The sequence below is a fragment of the Athene noctua genome, chromosome 11 (genome assembly GCF_965140245.1).
Source record: "Athene noctua chromosome 11, bAthNoc1.hap1.1, whole genome shotgun sequence".
Classification (NCBI taxonomy): Eukaryota; Metazoa; Chordata; class Aves; order Strigiformes; family Strigidae; genus Athene; species Athene noctua.
Window position 1 is genome coordinate 6,036,245 of NC_134047.1, and position 10,566 is coordinate 6,046,810.

The 10,566-nt window shown below is 47.1% G+C and overlaps 1 protein-coding gene across 1 annotated transcript in view; it reads right to left on the reverse strand.

Moving 5' to 3' along the window:
- NRK (Nik related kinase) overlaps positions 1 to 9,917 on the reverse strand; it is a 105,503-nt gene extending 95,586 nt beyond the window's left edge. Inside the window, exons 1-2 of the mRNA XM_074915269.1 lie at positions 9,713 to 9,917; positions 4,962 to 5,027 (exon numbers count right to left, since the gene is read on the reverse strand). Of these exons, the coding sequence (XP_074771370.1) occupies positions 4,962 to 5,027; positions 9,713 to 9,769 (123 nt within the window). The 5' untranslated portion in view covers positions 9,770 to 9,917. The remainder of the gene's footprint in view (positions 1 to 4,961; positions 5,028 to 9,712) is intronic.
- Between the last annotated feature and the right edge of the window lie 649 nt (positions 9,918 to 10,566).

Genomic DNA, 10,566 nt, shown 5'->3' on the forward strand with positions numbered 1-10,566 from the left:
AATGAAATAAATTATGAGAAACTTAGCAAACTTTCAAATTGTTTAAGATAAACTGAAAATTCATATTTATGCTTCACTACACTCCTGCCACTGTACATCAACAGTAAAGTAACTCATAACTCATGTCAACAATTGAAGCATGATGCAATGCCAAGAAACAGCTGTATAAAAAACCCAAAAAACACAAGAAACCCCACCCCCAAAACACTTTCTTACTCAGACCTTCTTCCTTTTTGTATCCAGAGTCTTATGTGACTACACAGAAATAAAAATACTGTGTAGAGCCACTACAGAAAGGCAGGGTTACTTCCACCCTCTGCTAAGCCTCAGCGACAGCATTGCTTCATCTTCATCAGCTGTATTACTGGGAAACCACTTCTTCCCTTTTGATTTTCACAGTCCCAAACCAGAGTACCTCTCTCAAGTTCCCTGTGACCTCAGACTCCATTAAAGATACAACTGTTTTGCACACACAGCAGCTGTAAATCTGTAACAGTTTAGCATCATCCTTCAAGACCATATTCCAAAAACATTAGTCCCTGGAACTCACCAAAGACACTGACCTCTCATTCCCAGGCCACTCAAAAATGCCGACCTCAGGAGAGGCCTAATCCACATCATTAAGACAGAGGAAATCAAAAGCCCCAGTCGGGTGCCTCTTGACATCAGAAAACAAGCAGATTGCACAGATATTGTGGATGACCTCATCTGGCCACAAAATTTTTTTTCAAAGGATGAGGACTCTCAGAGCACAGCTGAATGAGTAGGATCAGGAACAATTCCTCTTTATCTTGATAACTAAAAAAACAAAGCACCTATCAAGTCAGAGTACCACAGTCTCCTCCAGAGTTCAAGAGCAACTGTCTAACCCAAACACTTCAAAACTGGCACCCACTTCAGTTGCCCTGTGTCTCCCTTTCCCCATGCACGCACTAGAAAAATGACTCCGTACTGAAAATGAAAAGATTGAAAATGCATTAACAGACTCCTACTGAAGACATGCCACTCATCAAAGAATATGAAACTAACAGCTGAAGTCTTTGCAAAAAATATTTCACACACACACACCCAACTTGCAGTTTAGTTATTACTAAATGCACAAGCTCAGACCAAGATACAACCGTTCTACATCAAGGGTGATACAAGATCACTATCCAGCTCTTCATAGCAGTAGAGTCCAACCATGGAAGGAAAATAAGGCATCCATATAATTAAACTTCTGGAAGTAATGGGAGTAGGCAAAGAATTATTCAAATCACAACACTGTCAGGTCTCGACATCCATGCCTGCACTGCAAGATACAGCCTCAAGCACACTAAGAGCAGAGCACATAGCAACAGATGTCAGCTTCACCATTTTTTCAAAGGTACCACCTTTAACTGTACACCATGTCACAATAATGTAGCGACTACTAGCAAATGAAAAAAGATGGTGCTATAAATCTCCTAGATTTCTGCAGTTTTACTCCCAAACAAGACGCAACTCAAGCTTCCCCAGGCAGCCTGCGAGACAGGGTTCCAAGTAATCTTGGCTGCAGTCCACGGAGGAAGCAAAACCCAAGAACTTGCGGGTGACACCTTCAGCAATCTCACTTCCTCCCAGGTGACACCAACAGTTATGCAATGCAAAACATTGCTCTGCCCTGTCTGAAGGTCCTTATGGATCTGCAGCTCTAAAAACACCCAAAATGCTGGCCCTTATACTTTGGAGAGCAACCTCATGTCCCCCCCCCAGTCTCTGTGGTCCCTGGCCTTGAGGGTTCCCAGGAAGATGGACAGCCCTTGCAAAAAGCAGTTCATGGGAAATTCAGAAACTTCTCTTTCCCTTATGCATTCCATGGGGATGGTGCAGAGACTGGACACAGCCAGACTTTCACACTCCAAAGTTCAGGAAACAAAGGCATGAAAGACTCCTACTTCAACCACCAGCAAATGCACTTCAGAGAAGACTCTCTGCTATCACCTTCCATGATGTTATTCAGAATCGCCTCTTACATAGTATTGTTCTTCGGATTTCAGCTCCCAGAAGCCAGCAATTAACTGAAAAGCTCATCTGTCATTTCAAGAGATAATGAAGACTGTCTCATGACTTCTGGGTACCATCTGATTTTTTAATATCTAATTCATACTTTCTAAAAGGCTGAAGTTGCCAGTACTGGCATATTTACATCCTACTACTTCATAGCTTGTCAAACAATCTGCTAGCTTTTAGTCAGTTATTATATGCGAATCCCAACTTTACAACATTTCTAGACAGCTCTAGCATTATCATGGGTACAATTTATACCTCTTCCATTTAATTTAAAAAGACACTGAACTGGAACTGGTCTGGAATAATTCAGTATGAACAATACTCTCCTTCAATAAATCTGTTAAACATTGTTTTCCAAATCTAATGATGAATTCTCCAAATTTTATTTTCATTTTTAATGGAGCTGCATATATTAAAACATATAGCCTTATGAATCATCTTCACAGCCAACCAAACAATTTAGTAATTTTGGACATAGTTTTTTTAGCCTGAAATAAGCTTTGCTTTCATTATGTGCAAACTACAATGTGTAGCTTCTGAATGTACAGAAGATTCCAACACCTCTGGAGAATAAAAATGTGTTCTAATGACACGAGTACGTTATGTGGATAACAGATTACCTTATAACTTAAATATTTATGATTACAAGCCTATATTAGACAAACTACAAAATTATTCCAGCATTCTCTAGTCCACTCCATCAGCCCTAGCATTGTATAGATCAAAGGACATACAGCAGTGAAAGAGAAAAGTGAATACCATAGTCTAACTTTTTATTGTCACTTCAGAAGCAGTTGTTTCATTGCAGCTGCCCTCCTTCTGAGAAAACTGACACTTTCTCTAGTTGCAAGGCCAGCACCCAGGAGATGCTGAGTATGCTCAGTTAGTGCTCAGAATCTTCTGCAAAGGTATTTCCAAATACACTGGAGCTTTGGACTGTGTGAAAACAGTCCACAACGGGGACCAAGCTGATTGCCTGCAGTTTGGAGCCCACACTTTGTACCTTTCCACATTATCATCTGTCTTCTTCAGCTGTCCAGCTCACCAACATCACCAAACTGCAGCTCCAACCCCTAAGCAAGCCTCAGCAAAACACCCTACACTGAGTGATCACATGTATTTATATGAATAAAGCCTTTGTTATGGGTGTGCTTGCACAGAGCCAGGGTTACACACAGTCCATCAGCTCTCCATCGCGTGATGCATGTGCACAAAGCTTCCCCTCAGCAACCTCAGCCCTGCAAGACCCTGTCTCTCGGTGCCTTGCTTAGACGTTGCAGCTGGTCCAAGTGCAGAATGAGCCGAGATTCAAATCACCCATTATCCAGGGCTGGCAGACCCTGGACTCTTCCGTGCTCAGAGAAGAGCAGCCCTTGGGTACAATTTTTAATTGTCATTGTCAATATTTCTTACACATTTTGGTAACTAACAGTCTAGTGAACCACACAATAGCTCAGAACATTTTCTCTTGCAGCAGAGAAACAAACTATGTGGCTGCTTCTTGTTTCTGCCATGATTAAGCAGCCTATCACTCTCAATATCCATAAAAGATGACTAGATTGACATTTTTTCTCTCCCAATATAAAATAAATCCAGGCATGAAAAGAAAGGCAACTATTTCAGAGGCCATCTGGGAGCTTTAGGATCTTTTTACAGGTAGAAAACTCTGTGATTACAACAGCACTCTTGAATGTCTCCTGGCTTCTAATCTGTCCGTGTGAACTGCTGAGCCTCTATTTTTAATTTAGTAGTACTGACCTCAGTATCTGAATGACAATCTCAGAAACAACACAGACTTAATCACAGCAAGAACTATACGAGAAAGATCCTGCTTCTGACATAAAAATACATTTTTAAAAAAAGTAGTATGGGAAAGCAGAAACTCCCCAGAACTGCTTCTGTAGAAGATTTTTCAGAACCTTTAAAAAAGTATCTGTAATGTCAAAAGGAAACTGAAACGTGATCACAGCAGATCTGCCACCAGAGTATAGACACCAAAACATAACATGCGTTCAATACACTGGAATTGGAGAAAGATGAACAGTCCTGCATTTCTGCATTGGGGCCCCTTCTGCATTCTTCCTGCAATAGGGGATCAACACAGAAAGGGCCTGCACCTCGTCACACAGGAGCCTGTCCGCAGTGGGATCTGAGGGAGAAGCAAGACCAGACAGCTTCCTCCAGCGCCGTTACTCTTCCGACGCACCTCCAAGGTTCAGCAGCACGGCCTCTTCCTTCCTCCGTCTTCTTTATCCAAGTGGGAACAACACAGATGCCACTCCTTGTTTTGTCACGTCTATTTTCTTCAATCATTCTTAGGAAAGGCTTCACACTGAAAGAACACTTTTCTAGGCTTGTTCTTACAACTACATAAAGGTGTGCATAGTGTACATAGCATGTTATGGCAGACAAGGTTTAATCACTGTAGTGTACTGACTGGGAGTTCTGCTTTAATACCACAGTGACAAAAGTAATAATGGAAATCAAAAACTTCACAGCCTGCCTGCAAAGCATGGTTAATTGACACCTCTGTCTTGAAGAGTACTGCTTTTTTGGTCTCTGCTGAGGTCTCCACTCAATCCAGGCCAAATTTAGACATCACTGATGTTAATTTGTGCCATCCACTTATTAAATGATTTTTGAAAAGAGAAAATAACCAAAGGACAGAAAATACAGGGCAGAAGGAAGTCAGTACAAAAGCCAACACACTTATCTGCCTTGTAGCAGCAAAGAGACATGAAAACAAGAAGGAAGGAAAGAGGCACAGAGTTTCACAGGTGACACCATTTTCCACTATGCAGAAAAGACAGCAAGATAAACCAGTCAATTACTGGAACAATACTGTCCATCATCTTAAATGGAGCTCACTTCTGCTTTAGGAAAAACAGTTTTATCAAGAACAGCATCATAAATTAAAGAGGCACCCAAACCTTATAGACTTGTCCATATGTCCCATTTCCAACAACCTGCACCAGTTCAAATATTCCTGCAGGGTCCTGCAAAAAGCAGAAGAAATGACATTATTTGCAGGAAAGCAACCACTCCATAATGGAACATAACTGTACACAATCAAAATAAAAACATCTGTGGCACATCTCCTAATGATCTGTATTACACACTAAAAGGGAATCAGTCAGATAACAGTATAAGAAATACATTAACATTAAAGGTTTTAGTCAAGTTTTTCAAAACTCTACACACAAAACAACATGGCGAAGATTTGCAGCACGGCAGTACAGCAGATACAATAAAAAGATGGAATGCGTGAAGAATACAAGAATTCAACCATTCAGTTTAGCAGCAGAATAAGGAATAAACTCCAGGCTTCCTGAGCCTTAAAACACTGAGCTAGCCTGGAGGCTGCTGTCTTCTGCTATGAAACACCTAGCACTAGCAATGCAACAAAGGAAAGAACCTAAATAATAGAATTGAAAAAATACTATATAAAGCGCCTAAGCCCAATTACCTAACGAAAGGGAAATGCATCATCCCAGGTGATCTTAACACTACAGGTGGGCTGAGAATGCCCAGTGTCCTGCTTTGCAAACAGAACGAGGTGATTTTGACAGATGTATTGAACTCTTGGCTTTGAACCCAAACTAGATGGCTGCTGATTTACAAGAAAGATTCAGGTGTCAGGTGATCAGTGTGCCATACCACATGAACCAGTTGCTCTAAAACCAACCACCGCAGCAAATGTTCTTCCCCAATAATGAGATGTTGCAGCCTTTCAGATATAGGAAGACCATCTTGTTGCAAGGCACGGGCAAGTAACTGTTCGCTCCTGCATGACTGAGCACATTAAGGGATCTGTTGCTTCAGTTAAAACTCACTTGAGAGATTTATTTAAAAACATTAAGAACTCAAGAGACCAGTTTCTTGGTTTCTGGCTGAGCCATTTATCAGTCCACTCATTTCTTGGGATGATATCACTAAGATATTTATATAAAATATTATTAACTCCATGTGTCAGTTTTACCACATCTGTTTCAGCAATCTGTCATGTCAGTTGATGCCTATTGGTACAGCTGAAGGATGCGATACAGAAAAACATGATCTCAGAAGTGCAATTCCTTCTATGACTCTGGTTGCAAAAACATCCTTTTTTTAAGGTATCAATCTACTTCTCCACCTCACTTACATGTTATTTTTTTTTTAATATAAATGAAGCTTTCTTCATATCTGATAGGGAAATGTTTGCCTCAGCAAAATCCCAGTGGAAACATACAGGGTTTTTTCTGAGCAGATTCTGCATTTATTGGCACAACTATCATGATGAATGGCAATAGCTTTCACTGTTAGAGCAACACAGCAGAGACTTCCACAAGTGAAAGTACTAATCAGTTCATTTGTTTTTGCTTTTAAGTTAAATGAGTTCTAATCTTATACTTCCTGGATTGTCAGTCTCACAGGACTTTTAATTTAAAAAAACCTAATAATGCATAAACCAGATCAAATCACTTACTTTTGACCCATGCACGAGTCAGTCTGTGTCATTTCTGTCTCTTGTTTTTAAGACCAGGTAGTAAGGCATGGCCTTCCAAACTTAAAGCCCAATTCCAAAAGCCCTCACACAAAAGGAAATCAATAGGATCACTCGTGTACGGAGCTACGCACAGGCACAAGAATGCTTGCAACACTGGGATCTTTGTAAAGTGCTTTGATTCCTTCTCATTTCTTCACTAGTCTTGGATATGAAGGAGCCATATGCTTTGCATTAGCAGAGCTAAAGTCAGCAATAATCCAGTGCTGCTGCTAAAGCAACAGGTGGGTGGTACAAACCTCTACTTCATGTGCAACGTTCCTACAGAGCTGTGCTGGGGGTTGCACGTGGTCTGTACAGTAAAACACATGGCACCTCTCTGAGGAACTCTTCCAGATAAGCTGTGCCTCCATGCACAGCATCTACTGTCCTCCTCTGTGGGAAGCACGAGTAGCACCCCATTTCCACACCTCTTCTGCAGAAAGTAGCACTGCTGAATTGAGATGTTCACAGCACGCAGAAACCTTGAGGAACTGCATTTTCAACTCAGAGTTTGCAATTGCCCCTCTCACTTAAATGCATTCTTTGTCCTCATTCTTCTCCAAGATTATTTATTATGCAAACATAGTAATTTAATGTGCCTCAGAATCAGCTTCTCTCCCTCCAAGCAATTTCATTCTGATTTAGCATCCTAATAGCTTGCTTCTAAAGGTTTCAGACGCTCTAGGAAAAACCCAAACAATTCTCTAAATAAATGTTAGCATTAACTTTAATCCTACCCTATCCTTGCTAGCCAATTGAGCATTAAAGTCTCAAGCCTCCGCAGCTCTGAGTGCAGCCAAAATACTTGGCCATGTCTCTTCTTTTAATCAGGACACCGTAGTGAACTGAGACTTGTTAAGAGTCATAAAGGATATTAATCTGGGCTCTGACTTTGGTCCTTGGATTGCCCTTGTTTGCTTGGATATCAGCTCTGCATCGCTCGCTGGCATTCTTCACAATGGGCCAACTTCTTAATTATCTCGGCGTTAGGTATCATCCTTGATGTAGTGCTTCCTCTCTGCTACCATTTAAGCCCCATGGTCCATCTAACCCTTCACCAGCCAGCACCTGCCAAATTGCTAGGTTCGCTTTGACAAATGCCAAAATCCTGGCCTGCACATTCATCACTTTAAGGTTAATTACTGTAATGCACTGTACCATATGGTGGCCTTCTTGCTTTCCTGCAAGTCATCTGCAGAGTACTCAAAAGGCAAGAGCAAGACTGCTGACCCAGAGGCACCCAGGCCACATCCATCTCCTCTGCAAGGCAGAATGAAAATCAACGCACACAGCAAGAGCCCGACCGAGACGCACCGTTCCAAATCTCTGCAGCTGAACAAGATATGGGTGTTGGAAGCTCAAGTTCTTCTACAGGGCCTCTGTGCCTCAGTGCCTAATGCAGAGATCAGAGGCCTTTTAACCGTCCGACTGCCCTGATGAACCCAGGGCAGAAGCGCCCCAATAAGATGCTCTGGCCACATTTGGAAACTACAGCCTTTCCAGAAACCCCCTCCTTCCAGGAAAAGGAGAAAGCCCTGGCAAGCACCCATTTGGAGTGGAGCAAGGCCAGCCCGTGCACGGTGAAAACGACCCCAGTCCCAGCTGTGCTTCCCCACTGGGAGGAGCCCAGCACCAGGCAGCTCCCCTTGGCCCCGGGAACACCAAGACAAGGCAAACGTAAAGCACCTGCCTTTACATCTACAGCCCGGACCCACCCACCTCCCACTTCCCGCTAAGCACGAACCCCTAACTAAGGCTGCTGACGTGCTGAAAAGGTTTCCTCTGGAAGGACACATCTGTCACGGCTGAAACATGCAGTGCTTACAGCCTCTGGGAGGGTTCCACACTGGACGGTTCGGACACGAAGCCTTAAGTCCAGTTTGCAGCAAACTTTTACAAACTTACACTGGTTTCTTATCATTTCTCTAAGGAGGCAAGATTTATTTGCTAAAGCTCTAAGGAACTTCCACTATTTTGTCTTGCTCCCCTGAGCAGAGCCAGGTTAAACTCCTGCTGGCCTAGCCAGGGGCCTTGTGCCATCTTCACAAACTTTATTGTCTCTGCTGCCTTTCTTCTTTCTGCCTCTGGTCCAGAACACCCCCCTTGCCATGTGATTGTTGCAAACGCTTCTCCCAGCCCTCTTTCCTCCCCCCCCCCCCCCCCCCCCCCGCAATTTTTTAGAAAGTTGCTTTCTTTGGTTTCTCTGTCTGGGGCTGACTGCTTTTTGCCACAATTGAACTCTTCCCTCTTCTTCTGTGGAGAGCACTGCAGAAAAAAAAACTGCCTTGGCTGGCCTGGGTTGATAGGTGGCCAGCTGCTATGTAAAAAAGTGAAGTGGAACTAAGGGGCATCATACACAACCCTGCAAAGTGTTTGTGGACATGAAGCACTGACAGTGTGGCTTTTAATGTGGCCAAAGTTTGGCTTCTGCCAAAAAGCACGAGAGCATAATGATAAAAACTCATAGCAAAGTAAGTGAATGCTGACTTTTTTCGCTTGGGGGGTGAAAAAAAAAAAAAAAAAAGGCAGCCTAAACCTCAACAAAAAACCCACAAAAGCCAAAACCCCACGCACGTTTTCTTCCAGAAAAATAATTTCTCGATTCTTTCTCTCCACAGCTTCACGTCACCCTTAGGAACGTCGGTAGCAGTACCTACCGCGGGAGGGGAGCGCGGCCGCAGCGCTCCCGCGGGACGGTCCCGCCAGCGAGGGGGCCGCGACCCCTCGACCCCCCCGGGCAGGGCGAGCCCCGGGCGGGCGGCGGAGCCCCGGGGTGCGGGTCCGAGGGCTCCCCAGCCCCGCCGCCCGACTCCCCGCCCCTGCGCGGGTCCCCGCGCCGCCGCGCACGGCATCGCCCGCTCTCCTCAGCCACGCAGCCGGCGCCACCGGCACGCGTGTCCGCGGCCACCGCCACGGCACCCTGCAGCGCCAGCGCCTCTCCCCACGCACGGCAGCGCGAAATCCCCCCCCGCCCCGCCCTCAGATAGGGGGGAAAAAATTAATGAAAAAAAAAAAAAATTAAAAACCGGGTGAAGCGATGCGCGACCCCGCGGCGGGGCTGCAGCGGCGAGGCGCGGGCAACCCCCGGCCCAGGCGGCTCCAGCGGCCGCAGAACGCCCGCGGCGGCGGGACAGCCCCCCCGCCGCCCCTCCTTACCCGCAGCGCCGCCAGGTCGATGCCGTCCAGGCTGCGGGCGGCGCAGTCCCGGGCCATGGCGCTCCGGACCCCGCCGCCCCCAGCTAACGGTCCCGCGGGCGGCCCGCGGCGGCCCGGCCGTGCCCCGGCCAGCGCAGGGAGGCGGGCATGCCCCACCGCCCCCCGCACCGCGAAGCGCGGAGGCAGCCCCGGCCCGGGCGGCCGCCGCCGGCAACTTTGGCCGAGAACGGTTCCTCGGCAAAAAAAAGTTTGCGAGGAAGTGACGTGCCGTGCCGCGCCGCGTGCCGGCGGGGGTCGGGGCCACCTGCCGCGCTGCCCCCACGCCGGGGGGGGGGGTGTTCGGGGGGGGGCCCAAAATCCGGCACACGCCGCCCCAAGCTGGGGCAGGCAGTCGAGGGGGGAGGTCGGGCCGGTGCCCGAACCCTGCGCCGGGAGGTGCCCCGGGGCCGGGCGGGGCGGGGGGGTGGGCGCTCTGCCGGCCCCCCCCGCGCCGAAGGAAATCGCCCCATCCCGCAGCACCCCGCAACGCCCCCCGCCAGGTTCGTGAGATGGAGAAGAGGAACGGGCGAAGGGCTCCGGACGCTCCCCCCGAGGGGACAGCCCGGGAAGCGGGCGGCAGCGCTGCCACCGCGCCGAGCCTAGGGCCAGCGCGGCCGCCGCCACGGGGGGAGCCCGGCCCGCGGCCCCACACGCCTCGTGGGGCAACCGGCAGCAGCAGATCCCACCCGGGGAGGGCGGGCAGGGCCGGGCAGCATCACCCCCCCCCCCGGCAGGCCCGTCCCGGAGCGACCTGCCAGAAGGCTGCACGTTACTATAAACTGCTGCTCGTTCCAGCCTCTTTCACCCTGTAATTA